We start from the raw sequence: 14,728 nt of genomic DNA, 5'->3' as shown, positions 1-14,728 counted from the left end.
CTCCCACCCTGCCCTAGTCTCCCCATCATGCCCTAAGTCCCCTCATCCGTCCCAGGGTGTCCCCTCCCATCTGGGTGCCCCCATCCCATTCAGTTGTCTCCACCCTCCCTGAGTGCCCCCATCCTACCCAGGGTGCCCCTCACTCCACCATTCCTGTCCTGCCAGGGTGCATGTATCGCATTTGTGTGTTTCCATGTATCAGGAGAGCCCACATGTCACTAGGGAGACCTTGGCTTGCCACGGTGTCCCTGTCCCACCCATGTGTTTCACAACACCAGAGCGACCCCAGTACACCCCAGTGCCCCTGCCCCTACCCTAGAGAATACTCAGAGGGAGATGCCCATCCCTCCCCACACTGGAAGCAGGGTACTGCCATGATGGGACCTGCCAGCCTGCAGGATAGAGTCCTCTTAAAAACCTTTTTCCACTTTTTTTTTTTTTTTTTTACAGGGCGGGCTTGTTCCCCCATGACAGGCACTTGCAGGGCTGGTGGGGTGGCACCAAAGGGGGTTTAATCCACCATATCCAAACCATTGTCTTTGTCCCATCCCATCACCCACAGCCTGACCGTGAACCCCAATCTCCAGCCATCTCCAGCCCCCAAACCCCTGGGGCCACCACCCGCCATACCCCACCCCCCCCCCCCGGCAGCCCCTTGCTCTGCGCCACAAAGGTTCTTCAGTTGCTTTGCCTGAAATACTTCATGAAAAGGCTTTTGTATCATCGAAATCGCTGGTGACCCCAGTCCCCCCTGCCCAAGATTCCCAAGGAAAAGCAGGAGGCAGCTGCGGGGGGTCGTGCCGGCTGGCCCTTCCCCACTCTCAGCCCTCCAGATGTTTTATTGCCCTGTGTTTAATTAACATTTCCAGCCACGTGCTGAATGGGAAGTTCACATCTGCCCCTTCCCAGACAGCTCCTTGTTTAGGGGTACATGTCCAGGGGTCTGTGTGAGTCCCAGGATGCTAAAAAATGTAAATAATCCCCTTATGCATTATTTTTGCCCATATTTCCCATAAATAACATGGGACGAATCCTCAAGGTGTGAGGAGGTGGCTGGTTCCCAACAGGGGACGTGAAGAGTGAACATCCCATGCCACCCAGCACTCCCCAGGTGCCCCAAAACTTTGCGCTTGTATGACTTCCTAAATCATAAAGAAGGCACTGGTAGCCCTGCAGTTTTGGGGTGTTTCCCAACATTTTTGTAGGTCCTATAAACACAGGAGAGCCTCCTCAATGGGTTTCATCAACCAGGAGGTGACATCTGGTGTTCTTGGGGTGATGATCAGATGAATAGATGGGGGATCCATGGGATGGAGGGGATGAGGGGTGTAAGGTGGGACCATCTGACACCCCAGGATCTTCAGCCACCATGGGACCCTCAACCACCCCAGGACCTTCCACTGTTCCTTTACCTTGGTCACTCCAGGAAGTCCGGATTTGGGACCCTCAGGTACCCCAGGACCCAGCACACACCCCATGACCTTTGGCCACTCTGGGACTCTTGAACACCCCAGGACTCTCAGCCACCCCCAGAACCCTTGGACAACCTGGGACCCTCAGGTACCCCAGGACCTACAGCAACCCCGGGACTTCTAAGTGCCTCAGGACCCTTGAACCCTGAAGCCAGAAGCCCCAAGGAGACAAATCCTGACAGAGCACTGGAACCTTCGCTATCTCTGGGGACAAACTGGGGGCCTGGAGGGGCTCATTAAACCCCACCTTACCCTCCCGGGGCAGGGAGAGCTCGGGGCCCCGTTATTTTCCCGATGAGTTAAGGTGGTGGGTCATGGGGGAGTTGGTCCCCCCGTGGCCCCTGAGTCCGCAGGGGTGGGGGTGAGACGCTGCAGGAGTTTTGGGGGAACCCCCCATCTCCGCGTCCTTGTTGCTCTCCCAACTTTAGTCTGGAGACCCCGAATGTGGAGGAAGGCTCAAGGGAGAAAAAGGGGACCCGATGGAGGGCCACCCCGAAATCCTCCGAGCAACCCTTCCCCACGCGGTGGCGGCGCGGTGCCAGCCAGATGGTGGGGGAACAATGAGCTGCTAATGTCCCATTAACTCATTCTGGGGACACCACCGGGTGAGGTCCCTGTCCCTCCCCCGGACCTATCCCTCCGCCTCTGGTCACCCCCTGTGTCCCCCCAGGCCGCCTCCTTCCCCCAAGAAAACCTCTTCGGGAGAGCCATCACCATGGAGGGGTGAGGGGCAGATTTTGGATAATTTGGGCGAAAATTGAGACGCATTTACACCCCAAAAATCTCCAGGCTCCGAACTGCTTCGATACCCGCAAATGTCCGTGATGTGCCCCCCGACTCAAGTCGGGAAATGAGGGGAATCCCCGGAAATGCCGATTTTCTCCACCCAGGAGCTGCGTTTGGGGCGTAGGGGGCTGGGGAGGACTATGGGGAGGACTATGGGGGCGTAGGGGACTGGGGATGTGGGCACTGTCGGGGCTGTCCTGGCGCAGACAACCCCAAGGACTGGGAGTCTCCCAGAGCAGCCCGGGATGGGGGTCCCTGAAAACTGCCCTTGGAGTGCGTGACCCCGAGAACCCCCATTGCGTGGGAGTCTGCGAAAAGTGATCTGGCACGGGGGACCCCGGGAACGGGGCCCTCAGGAGTCATCCTGGGATGGGGAAGCCCCCGAACCGCCGCGGGGTGGGGATCCCCGAGAGCCGCTCTGGGATACAGGACCCCAAAGAACACCCGGGGGGGGGGATGTCTGTGAGAGTCACCGAGCACGGGGGGCAGGGGCGGGGGCTATCGGCGGGGGCGCGGCCTGGCTGTTCGAAGGGGCGGTCTCCCTGCCGGGAGCAGTCTCCCTGCCAGGGTCTGTTATCGGGGGAGCGGTCTCGCTGCCGGGGCTGATCTCTCTCCCTGCCAGGGTCTGTTATCAGGGGAGCGGTCTCGCTGCCGGGGCTGATCTCTCTCCCTGCTAGGGTCTGTTATCGGGGGAGCGATTTCGCTGCCGGGGGGGGGATCTCTGTCCCTGTCGGGGTCTGTTATCGGGGGAGCGGTCTCGCTGCTGGGGGTGATCTCTGTCCCTATCGGGGTCTGTTATTGATGGGAGGGGTCCCATATTCGGGTGGGTGGTCTCTCTGTGGCGGGCGGGCTCCCTGTCGGGGGCGTGGTCCAGCATCCCGCGGGCGGGGCCCTGCGGGGCGGGGCGGGCGCTTCCGGGGCGGGGCGGCGGTGCCGGTGCCGCGGGCGGGCCCGGGGCGGGCCCGAGGCGGGGCCGGGCGGGGGCGGGCCCGGGGGTGAGGCCGGTAGCACCGGCGGGGCGGTGCCGGCGGTGCCGGCGGGCGGAGCGGGCGCGGTCATGGCGCTGAACCTGGCCAAGAACGGGCGGGCGCTGCAGGAGGCCTACGGGAGCGTGGTTGCCGCGGGGAGCGCCACGGACTGGTGAGGGAGGGTCGGCGGGGGCCGGGGGTCGGTGATTGGGGATGCGGGCGGGGCAGGAGGGGGATGGGGATGGGGGAGGATGGGGAGCTGGGGGAGGGGGGGCCGTGGAGTGTTCGGAGGAATGTGGGTGTTTGGGGTGGGGGATGGGGTGTGGGGGGAATCCAAGGAGATGGGGGGGCGATGGAGGGGTGGGAGTGGAATGGGGATAGGGGCGGGTGGAGGGCCTGGGCTGAGCCAGTGACTGGGGGGGATATGGGGTGGCAGGGGTCAGAGTGTGGGGGTGTTTGGGGGGATGTGGGGTGTATAGAGGGAATCAGGGGTGTGGGGTGGATGAGGGGTGAGGGGCGATCGGCGGTGGGCTGTTTGAGAGGATCAGGGGATGTCATGGGAGATCAGTAAGTCCCTGGGCTGTGGGGTGGCAGGTCCCCCTGCACCTCAGAAGGTGTCAGGGATGTGTGAATGCCCCAGATGAGCACTGTGCTAAAAATCCCATTTCTGCCTGAATTATAGGGCTCTGTTCACCTATGAAGGCAACAGCAATGACCTGCGAGTGGCTGGCTCCGGAGGTGAGGATTTTGGGGACCATCCCCCTGTTTCCATGGCGTCCATGGCTCTGGGGGGCTTCCAGGGCTCATCTCACTGTACCTTCCTGGGATGTCAGGGGGGTTTTAATCCCTGAGAGTGTTTTGGGGGTGCCTTGGGTGATGGGACAAGGGTGGGAGCTGTTGTCAGGGTGTCCAGTGTGATTTTGGAGTGAGGAATCTGGAGCAGAGTCTCACTGGCAGCTCTGCTTCTCCTTTCCTTTCCAAAGGATCCCAAGTTTGGTTCCTGGCAACTCTTTGCATCTCTGAAGTATTTTAGATCCCGGATTTAGGCAGGACCATGTGGTACTCCAAAGCCAGTCACGCAGCCACGGCTTCCTACTCAATGCTCTTAAAGTCCTTCACGACCAATTCCCTTCTTCCCACAATTTTTTAATTTATTTTCTGCCTGACTGGTGATTCTTATCCAAACACTTCTGGCTGGGAAGCTGAAGCCTTCAGGAAGCAGTGCATCCAGGCGGGTTTCCCTACCCTCGGAATTTGCATCCTCTCATCCCTCCTCAGCTTCTTCCTTAATTTCCAAGTGTTTTTCCCAGCCTGTGGAGCTCTGTGTAATTTTCTGTGATGCTTCACAGGATCTGGTGGAGCCCTTGGAGCCAGGGCTTTGGTGCTGAGGAATTTTGTTAAAGAAAGCTCTTGTTGAGTCACAAACAAGAGTTTTGGGGAGCTGCAGAGGGTGTGCCCTGAGCTCCCTGCAGATCCCTGCTTCCCCCAGCATTGCTATCATGTTCCAGCCCTCACAACCAACTTCAGGCTTCCAACCTTCAATTTCCTTGCTGGGTTTGGAGCCAAATTTAGAGCCAAATCATAAATATTTAATAGGGAGAAGGAAATGATCCAGGTGATGCTGCAGAGCAGAGCAAGCTGTGTTGGTCTTTGTTACTCCTGCCAGGGATGATAAGGACCATTGGCTCTTTTCCCACTTTTCAGGGCTCAGATAACCCAGCACAGGAGGAACTGTGGTCTGGGGGAATATTTTTGTGATGAGAGCATGCATTTTTGGTGGTTTTCCTCCTTTCCTGGTAGTTATTGGTGTAGCGAGAGCAATGCTGTTCCCTTTCCATTGCCCCTGCCTGAGCCCTGTATGGGATTTTCCCTCTGGGATTCACTCCCAAGTCCTCAAACCAGCACTGAGACCATTCTAGGTGGGTGTAACAGGAAGGGAGGCATTGAGGCAGGAGTTTTCCCATGGTGGACTAGCAGGACTTTTCCCCATGTGACCCTTTTGGTTCCTTCTCTACTTCCTATCTTGCAAAGCAGGAACAAGGCTCAGCCAGTTCCTCTGCCATTTCTCAGCACCATTCCCACCCTCACTGAGGTGTTTCTGAGCATGGTTTTGTGCAGGAACCTATGGGAAAACTGACAGCTGCCTGCTCTCATTAAAGCTTCTAAGTGATTAGGGAGTGCGAGCAACTCTTTTCCCTTCTCTGTCATGCCTGCGCTTGGTTGCAGATCTAGGATCTTTCCATATGGGGTTTGTGAAGGCCTGAGGAAGAGGAACTGAGTGATGAGGGCTGCTGGGCATGGGGGTGGGTGAGAAAAGGCTGGGGCTTGGCTCCCAAATAGTCATGTGGATGATAAATGATCAGGTTATGTGTTTACAGAGTAAACACAGGGATCTGAGACATTCATGAGATACAACAACTCCACATCTAATGGGGAAAATCTCCAGGGAATACAGAGCTGGGATGAGTTTGGCTGTTCCCACCACATGTCCATGAGCTGGACTCACCCCCTCTCCTTCCTCCTGGGACAGATGGGGGCCTGGAGGAGATGGTGGAGGAGCTCAACAGTGGGAAGGTGATGTACGGCTTCTGCCGTGTGAAGGATCCCAACTCTGGGCTGCCCAAGTATGTCCTCGTCAACTGGGTGAGTGGGGACAGACCTTAACTGGGTGGGAGCTGGGGCCCCTCTGCCATGGAGCCAGGCTCTGCCATGGAGGGCAGGGAGTGTCCAGCTGGGAGAAGAGAGGGCTCCAGGGAGACCTCAGAGCCCCTTGCAGTGCCTTGAGGGGCTCCAGGAGAGCTGGAGAGAGACTCAGGCTCAGATCCAGGTGCGGCTGCAATGAATCCACCCTGGAGGGGCTTGGGTGAGCCAGTGCTGGTGGTGTCTCGTTGCAGACGGGTGAAGGTGTCAATGACATGCGGAAAGGAGCCTGCGCCAACCACGTCAGCACTGTGGCCAACTTCTTAAAGGTCTGATCTCCCTCATATCCTCCCTCAGGAAGTCATTGAATGGTTTGGGTTGGAGGGACCTTAGACTATCCAGTTCTACCCCCGTGCCGTGGTCAGGGACGTCTTCCAGTAGACCAGCTTGCCCTGGATATTTTCTCCTTCTCACCCGAATCCTTTTCCTTCCCCTTGGGAGCTCTGGGAGCACAGACAGGACCTGCCAGAGCAGGATGGTGGAGGGGTCCCAGAATAACCCCCTCACCCCTGTCCTGGTTCCTCCTTCTCAGGGGGCTCATGTCACCATCAATGCCCGGGCAGAGGAAGATGTGGAGCCTGAACTCATCATGGAGAAGGTGGCCAAGGCCTCCGGGGCCAACTACAGCTTCCACAAGGAGAGCATCAAGTTCCAGGACTCCGGACCCCAGGCTCCCGTGGTGAGCTAAATCAGTGAGGGCTTTTGGGTGCCTCTGGGTGGGGGGAAGGTCTGGGACCACTATCATCCCATGATGTAAGGGGCACCCTGGCCATTTACATGTCTGTGGAATGTTCAGGCTGGAGAAGGGAATGGTCCAGAGAGAACTTAGGTCCCCTTCCAGTACCCAAAGGGGCTCCAAGTGAGCTAGAGAAAGACTTTGCACCAGGGCACAGAGTAACAGGACAAGGGGGAATGGCATCCCACTGCCAGAGGGCAGGTTTGAAGCATGGAATCACGGCTTGAGTTGGAGGGACCTTAAAGCCCATCCAGTCCCACCCCCTGCCATGGGCAGGGACACCTCCCTCTGTCTCAGGGTGTCCCAAGCTTGTCCAACCTGGCTTTGGACACTTCCAGGGATCCAGGGGCAGTAACCTGTGCCAGGGCCAGCAATTCCCTATTTTTGGCAACGTGCACATCGCTGGCCTCACCCAGCCCTCCTTTAATTTGTAAGGCAAAGCATCAGGTTATAGCAACTTCTAAAAGAAGTCCCAGACTGTGCTGACTTGGGCTGATTTTTGACAAAAGTACAAGAAAGATGATTTTTCTGTGGCTTCCTCAGGGCTCTGTGTACCAGAAGACGAATGCAATGTCTGAAATCAAGCGGGTAAATAAGGATAATTTCTGGGCCAAAGCAGAGGTGAGTGAACGCGTGCCTCGGAGCACAAAGTATTTCGATTTAGCTGGAGATTATTCTCCATATGCTTATTCCCTGTCTGGGAACTGGGGAGTCCTACCTGGAATCAGGGATCAAAAGCTCAGGGAAGTGCAGAGCTACTGCCTCGGGGTGCTCAGAGAGGAGGGTCTGAGTATTGAAGGGGAAGGTGCTCAGGGCTGCTTGGGTGGGCTCAGGGAGAGAGGGCTGGGATGCACCTTGGCTCTTCTGGCAGACAGCTGGGCTGCATCCCAGCTCTCAGCAAATCCCAGTTGCGTGAGGAAACTGGTTTTTGACCTCTCTGAGGGCTGCTCCTTGTTTCCTTCCCTTTCACGTTGTGTTTTATGGGGTTAAGCAATAACATGTGAACCTTCTGACTGGCTAAATGCCCTGGAATCCATCACAAGCCCCAGGATCCACTGTGTGCCCTGGGATATGCCATGTCCCCTGGGACCTGCTGTGTGCCCCAGGATGCAGAGGGCCAGGGGGTTCTGAGCGCTGGTAGTCTGACCCCCACCCCTCTGAGACCAGGAAGCCCAAGCTCTGTGCCCATCTGCCCTCAGAAGGATGAGGAGAACCGTCGGCTGGAGGAGAAGAGGAGGGCAGAGGAGGAGCGGCAGCGGCTGGAGCGGGAGTGGCGGGAGCGGGAGCTGCAGGAGGCGGCAGGGCGGGAGCAGATGTTTAAAGCCAGATCCTGTGAAATCGAAGCCCAGAAGTGAGTGGGGTTTTGCAAATGATTCCTAGAGCCCATCCTGCTCTCTGGGATTCCTGTGATGCTGCCTGTCCCTGTCACTACCTCTCTGAGCTGCCCCCACTTCAGCAGAGTTTATTCCTTAGGAAGTGGTGGATCACGTTCATGCATTTCCCACTGCTGGAATTCCTGCAGTCTCAGGAAATCTTCTTTAAGAGAAGAGCTATGAGGGGATCCTGCTCCAGCTGTGGAGGGCACATCTCCCTGGCTAACCCCCAAGGAGCTTGGCTGCTTGTCCAGCATCATCCCTGAGTCTCCCTGCCCATAGATCCTGCTCCAGGACTACTCCCCCTTTTGCTTCCCAAACTCTTGCCTGGCATCCATGGCCCCTGTTTTCGGGGTGTCAGAGGTCCAGGGAGCTCTAAGCCCCACAGGGACCACTTCAGGGAAATCTGCCCAGCTCCCATATCAAGATGCTCATGTCCATATCCCCAAGGAAGAGATTTCCCTGGAATGATCTCACTGTTTGGAGCAGCTCCTGCCCCTCAAGTGCTCCTCTCTTCAAGGGTGACCTGTAGCACCTTGTCAGCCCTGAAGTGAGGGGAGGCATTACCAAAGTGAGGGATGGCCTTCATATGATATTCCCAGGGACCTGAAATAGTGGGGTGAAGTCTCAAATCCTCAGTTTTAACGATTTTTTCCCTGCAGGAGACTCCAGCAGCAACCAGAGGCTGAGAACAGGGACAGGGAGCAGCACCAATGGGTGAGGTCTGGTGTTGGCCCCCGGCGAGGTTTATCCATGGTGGAGGGGACAGGGACCTGGGACAGGGCAAGTGGAAATGGACTCAAGTTGCACAGGGGAGGTTTAAGTTGGATACTGGGAAAATTCCTTCATGGAAAGGGTTGTCCAGCTCTGGCACAGCTCCCCAGGGCAGTGCTGGCATCCCCATTCCTGCAGAGATTTAACAGTTGTGTAGATGTGGTACTTGGGGACGTGGGTTAGTGGTGGCCTTGGCTGTGCTGGGGAATGGTTGGACTTGATGCTCTCAGAGGGTTTTTCCAACCTAAATCATTCCACGATTCTGTGACACCAAGTCCCTGTTTTCAGCCCAGAACTCCTGCGTCTCCCTCCCAGATCCAGGGTTTCCTCCTCCTCCACCCTCCCTTGCCTCATCAGTTCCTTGAGTCTGGAGGGGACTGAAGGGGGCAGGTGGTTCAGGAAGGAATTGGGTGGGGCAGGAGGGGGCTGGAGGGTGCAGGAGGGCTGGCCAGCTCTGGGGGGTGGCTGGTTGCCCAGACCTTTCTTGTGCCACAGAAGGAGCAGGCTGAGGAGTATGAGGCGCAGCAGCAGAGGGGTGTCAAGAGAAGCGAGTCAGTGGAGAAAGCCCAGGTAAGGAACTGGGACCCTGAACTCCAGTAAAGGGGAGCTGCCTTGGCTCTGTGCTGCTCGGGGCCTTGACTGGGCTGTGTGCCCTCCCCGGGCAGGAGGCCGCCACGCTGATTGCGCAGAGAGCCGTGAACCCCCGTGACATCTTCAAGCAAAGGGAGAAAGCTGGGCCAGGGGATGTGGGGATGCCAGCACAGCCAGGTACGGTACAGGGACACGGGGAGGATGCTGGGGGCAGGTCCCAGTCCCCACTGGGTCTCTCTGCATGTGGAGGGGTCCCAGTGGGGCAGTGATATTGTGAGGCCACAGTTGGAGCTGACAACGGGCAACTGATGTTCTCTGCTGTGTCCCACACCTGGCCATTTTCCAGGGTGTGACTCTAGCCAAGTTTTAATCACAAAGACAGAATATTTCCATACTCTGATTCCCCTTCTGAGCCTTAAAGTTATTTTATTTATTTATTTATTTATTAAATTAGAGTTCAGTATATTAACACCTGGAAAACACCACTATCGCAGTCTATCCTGACCGAATGAAGTTTCATCCAAATTTTTGCACTGCCCCAGCCAAGCAGAATCTTGTGCTGTTAGAAGAGCCTGATCTGATCTCTCAGATAGAAATCAGGAAGTTTGCAAACCAGAGCTGAGAGTAGCTGAGGAAGTAGCTGTGACGAACATGTGACACCCTCGGGTGACTGCCTCTGCCACCTCCTCCTCCTCATCCTCCCAGCCCAACCCTCTCCAAAGCACCTTAAATTGATTCAGAATAATCACTTTTACTTGGTGATAGGAGCATGAATCCCTACTTCCTTGGGCAGGCAAGCCATGGGTGGTAGAGGAGGGAATGTCACATTGGGAAAATGCCTTTTTTGGTGGTTAGACATCATGGGGAGAGACTGACTTAGAGGTATTTTATTAGGATTTGATGGTTTTCATGGAGGAAAGGGGAATAAATGCCCTGGAATTGATCAGACCCAGGAATAAGGGTAGGCAGGAGTTTTGGTGCTGGTAGGGCTTGTCTGGGAATTCTCCTCAGCTTTTGTTTGGTTTGGAGGTGGAGATTAGGAGATACCAGCACAGTGACCTCCTGCCACAGCAGGAAATGCACCAGCAGAAACCAGTTTGCATCATCCCCTCCCAATTTGATGCCTGTGGAGTTCAGGGTGCTCCAAAAGTCACCATAGAGAGTCAGAGGCAGGGCCGTCCAGCTCTTCCTCCTCCACAAAAATCCCTTTTTTTTTTGTTTAATTTTTCCTTGGCTGCTGCTGTAACCAGTTGCTAAACTTGTTTTCCACAACCAGGATTAGAGCTGGAAAATCCTGCTTGGGAGGGTGGCCCAGCAGTACCAGGCTGGGAGCCCCCCTGCCTGACCAGCTCCTGCAACTCCTTCAATTCCTTTTGCAGGGAAGCTCCGCAGCCCATTCCTGCAGAAGGAGATGAACTCCGTGCCCAGTCCTGCCTCCTCCAGCCAGGATGTTTGGGGGTCCCCGCCGGCCTCCCCAGTACCTGCAGCAGGTATGTGCTTGGCTCCCTCCACTCCCCAAAGCTTTTCTTCTTGTATTTCCAACTAGATCTCACAAAATTGGGCATTTTGAGGCTGGGCTTGGAGATTCCATTTGGTTTTCCTCTGGGCTTTGTCTCCAGCCAGGACTGAATGTGATGCTGAGGATGAGGATGGTTCCTGCTTGTCTTCAGCCAAAGGCTCAGTGCCTGGGGCATGAGGGTATCTCCTGCTGGAATTCAGGCTGGAATTTGGTTCTGCGTACCCCCAGCCTTCCTCCAGACCTGCCACAGGGGCTTTGACAGTCAGGCTTGGACTTTTCCAACATGGCCCAAGGCCCAGCCGAGCTGGCTCCATCCCTGTGCAGGGGTTTCCCTGCTCCAGAGCTAGACATGTTCATTTCCTTGTCGCAGGAAAGTACAGAGGCACAGAGTGACATGGTAACAGGGCCTGGCTTTTCTCTGCCAGAGGGCAGAGTTGGATGAGATATTGGGAAGGAATCCTTCCCTGTGAGGGTGGGGAGGCCCTGGTGCAGGTTGCCCAGAGAAGCTGTGTCTGCCCCTGGATCCCTGGAAGGCCAGGCTGGGCTGGGCTTGGAGCAGCCTGGGACAGGGGAAGGTGTCCCTGTCCAACCAACTTCCCAGTGGTCTGGGGCAGGAAGAGATTCCAGAGGTGGGCTGGCTGTGCTCAGAGTTCTCCCTATGTGCTGTAGGTGGCACCGAGGGCTGGCCTTGTCCCTGAATCCTGGAATCACAGATTGGTTTGGTTTGGTTTGGATGGCATCTCAGAGACCATCTAGTTCTACTTCCCCTGCCATGGGCAGGGAACCAGGGATGTGCTGGGGCCAGGATCCAGCTCTGATGTCCTCAGGCCACTGTCACCACTAGATGCTGCTCTTGGCCATGACCTCTGCTCCAGCCCTTCCACTCCATGGGAATTTTTTCATCTTGAGCAAGTTTATCCCTTCTTTGTCTTTATCCCTTCCCTATCAGAGATAGATCTCTCCTTTGTCCTTTCCATTGCTCCCTAAACCCCTGCTCACTCCATCCTGTGCTTGCTGCCAGCTCCATCCCATGGTCTGTGTGTGCTCCATCCCCCAGCTGGACACGAGACCCAGGGGACACCCAGCTCATAAGCAGGAATGTGGTGTCTCTCCAGTCTGGGGCAGGAGCCAGATGAGGGGACGGCATGGTTTTGGTGACAGATCCCTTGTTTCTCCTCAGGACGAGACTCTGGATACAATTCTGGTGTCCCAGGGTCCCACATGGAAGAGAATCTGTATGAGGAGCCTCCGGAGGCCTCAGCCATCTATGAGGAACCTCCCCAGGTGAGTTTGGGGGGCAGAGGACCCTGTCAGGGCTAGATCTGCATGGGAGAGCATGGCTTGTCCCATCCCTAGGATAAGCTGGAACATTTTTCTGAGCTAAAATCGTAGGAAACAGCAAAAAACCCCAGAGCTCAGATGCACTCAGGTTGCACCCATGTGCCAAAGGGGTGCTGCTGTGCCCCTTCTCAGTGCTCCCAGTGGGAGACACTGGTACTGAGTCCCTGGCACCCATCCTGCACCCCAGGGCTACCCCAGCTGTTGTCAGTGCCACATCCCAGAACCAGTGAGAGGAGAAGATCTATCAGCCTCTTCCAAAGCCCTTTCTCCTCCTTCTTCTCTGCACATCTGGACCCAGTAGAGTTTGCAATCCCAGCTATTCCTGGTGCCCTCCAAGATTCTCCAGTGCTCATCGCAGGGTTGTGCTGTGCTGCTGTGTTGCCCTCAGAGATATGGGGCCCCTCTGGTTTCTTCCCTGCTCACCAAACCATCAGCATTCCAAACATTTTCTCATTCTGGAATTTGTCTTGAAGTGTCCATCAGGTTCCAAAAGATTCTAGAGGAGATGGGCTCAATGATCCCCTCAGCCTTTCTTGAGGAAAGGAAACCACAGCCAGCTCAGGCTCTGGCGGAAATGTTTCAGAAGCTGGAGTTTATCTGTTGGGGGATGAGCCTCTGTCTGCAGCAGGGATCCCAAGGGATCAGAGGGGTTGTCTGCCACTGGGCTCCGGTGTTTCCATTGGGATGAGATTCCAAGGGACAGGGATTGGTGTTGAGCTATGTGGAGATGTGGCCACCTTGGCTCTTTGGCTAAGAGCTGGTTTACTGCTGTGGCAGGCACGTGGCATAACTTCCCTGGAGCCCACATTCTATTCCAGATGGGACCCAGAATTTCCAGCACACAGGTCTCCAAGCCTCAGGGGGCTGATGGACTCTTCTGGGCATTGGACATTGTTGTTCTCTTCCTTGCCACTGTTCTGCTAATTCCTGCTCTCCTCTCCTTCCTGAAGGAACAAGCTGACAATGCCAAGTATGACTACAGGGTGGAGTACCAGGAGCCACTGGACCTGGCGGGGAAGGGGCTCTGTGCCCGGGCACTGTATGACTACCAGGCTGGTGAGACCCACAGAGCCATTGCCCTTGTCCTAAGTCCCTCTCCAGCTTTCTTGGAGCCCCTTTAGGCACTGGAAGGGGCTCTAAGGTCTCCCTGGAACTTTCTCTGCTCCAGGTTGGATATTCCCAGTTCTCCCAGCATGAATCCAGAGCAGAGGGGCTCCAGCTCTTGGAGCACCTCCATGACCTTCTCTGGACTCATTCCAGCAGCTCCACATCCCTCTTATCTTGGGAAGCCCAGAGCTGGGGTAGTTCAGGTGGTCTGAGCCCCCCTCCCTTCTCTTTGTCCCACTGCAGCTGATGACACCGAGATCTCCTTTGATCCTGAGAACATCATCACCAACATCGAGATGATCGATGAGGGCTGGTGGCGCGGCTACGGCCCCGACGGCCACTTCGGGATGTTCCCCGCCAACTACGTGGAACTGATAGAATAGGGGAACTGGCGGGAGGCTGATGGGGGGCTCCAGACCCCTGGGACTGCTCCAAACCCCCAAGACCACTCAGCTCCTGCCTGATTCTTCCAAATGACACGTGGCTTTTTCTTCTTGGTTTCTTTCTCTCTCTCAGTGAAGTGCCATTCCCCAGTCCCTTGGCAGTGGGGCCCCCCCAGGTGCTGCCCCCCTGTCCCCCATAGATGCGCTTGGGTGGGCGAAGGAAGGGTCCCATCCCACCCTGAGCCCTCAGTGCTGGTCTCCCCCTCCTCCCTTGGCTTTGGAGTGGGAAGGAGGGCGTGACAAATCCCTCACAGGAATTTTCAGGGAACAGATTACCTCCCCTCTGTCCTCCCTCCCACCCATGACCTTGGACCTGCCGCAACCACACTGGAGAAGTCACTTTCCCATTTTTATTTCACTGGAAAAGTTTATCAGAATAATTTTGGAATAGTACAGGGTCTGACATGACCAGGAGAGGTGAATCCTGGCTCTGTTAGTTTCCTACCACCCTGCGCACACTGAGCTCGCCACATGTGATCCTGTGTTTTCCTCCCTGCTCTCCCCACTGTTCCCTTCCCTCACCCCAAACATGCTCTGGGGATTTGAATTGGGAGTGAATAACATCCCCTGCAGTGCAGATCCAGCCTGGCCAAGCGCGTGGGACCCCCCTCCCCCCCTCCCCACCCCCCTAAACTCACTGTGAACAAGGAAAAGCCCAGCCCAGCCCCTCCCCCTCACAGAGTTTCCCGCCCTGGTGTCACTTTAGGAATAGAAGGAGAGAAAGGGTAGAGGCGTCAGGGGTTCCAGCTCACCCACCCCTCCAGCAGGTGCTGGGGGACATGGTGGCTTCTCTGAGTCCCTTCCCCAAGCTCCTTCTTCTCCTTGCTCCCCCCAAGCCCTCCCCAGCTACAATAAAAGGGCTTTTCTTTGATGATGGATGTAGCAGGATCCTGGTGGGAGTTGGAGAGAAATGCCAGG

The 14,728-nt window shown here is 56.2% G+C and overlaps 1 protein-coding gene across 1 annotated transcript; it reads left to right on the top strand.

The window, feature by feature from the left end:
• The first annotated feature begins 3,241 nt into the window (after positions 1–3,241).
• DBNL (drebrin like) lies at positions 3,242–14,681 on the top strand. The gene is made up of 14 exons (XM_063420639.1): positions 3,242–3,398; positions 3,909–3,964; positions 5,757–5,869; positions 6,121–6,195; positions 6,459–6,605; positions 7,206–7,283; positions 7,862–8,013; positions 8,698–8,752; positions 9,305–9,379; positions 9,475–9,577; positions 10,780–10,890; positions 12,100–12,203; positions 13,211–13,316; positions 13,611–14,681. Exons 1-14 carry the CDS (start codon positions 3,316–3,318, stop codon positions 13,748–13,750), a joined length of 1,398 nt encoding a protein of 465 aa, XP_063276709.1. The 5' UTR covers positions 3,242–3,315; the 3' UTR covers positions 13,751–14,681.
• Positions 14,682–14,728: the final 47 nt, after the last annotated feature.

This window comes from Prinia subflava, chromosome 32, assembly GCF_021018805.1.
Source record: "Prinia subflava isolate CZ2003 ecotype Zambia chromosome 32, Cam_Psub_1.2, whole genome shotgun sequence".
In the NCBI taxonomy this organism is placed as follows: domain Eukaryota; kingdom Metazoa; phylum Chordata; class Aves; order Passeriformes; family Cisticolidae; genus Prinia; species Prinia subflava.
This window is presented reverse-complemented; position numbering and strand designations above follow the sequence as displayed.

Coding starts and splice junctions, on each gene's coding strand:
- DBNL (XM_063420639.1), top strand. CDS start 3,316: ATGGCGCTGAACCTGGCCAAGAACGGGCGGGCGCTGCAGGAGGCCTAC. Junction 3,399..3,908: donor GCGGGGAGCGCCACGGACTG/GTGAGGGAGGGT, acceptor CCTGAATTATAG/GGCTCTGTTCACCTATGAAG. Junction 13,317..13,610: donor ACTGTATGACTACCAGGCTG/GTGAGACCCACA, acceptor GTCCCACTGCAG/CTGATGACACCGAGATCTCC.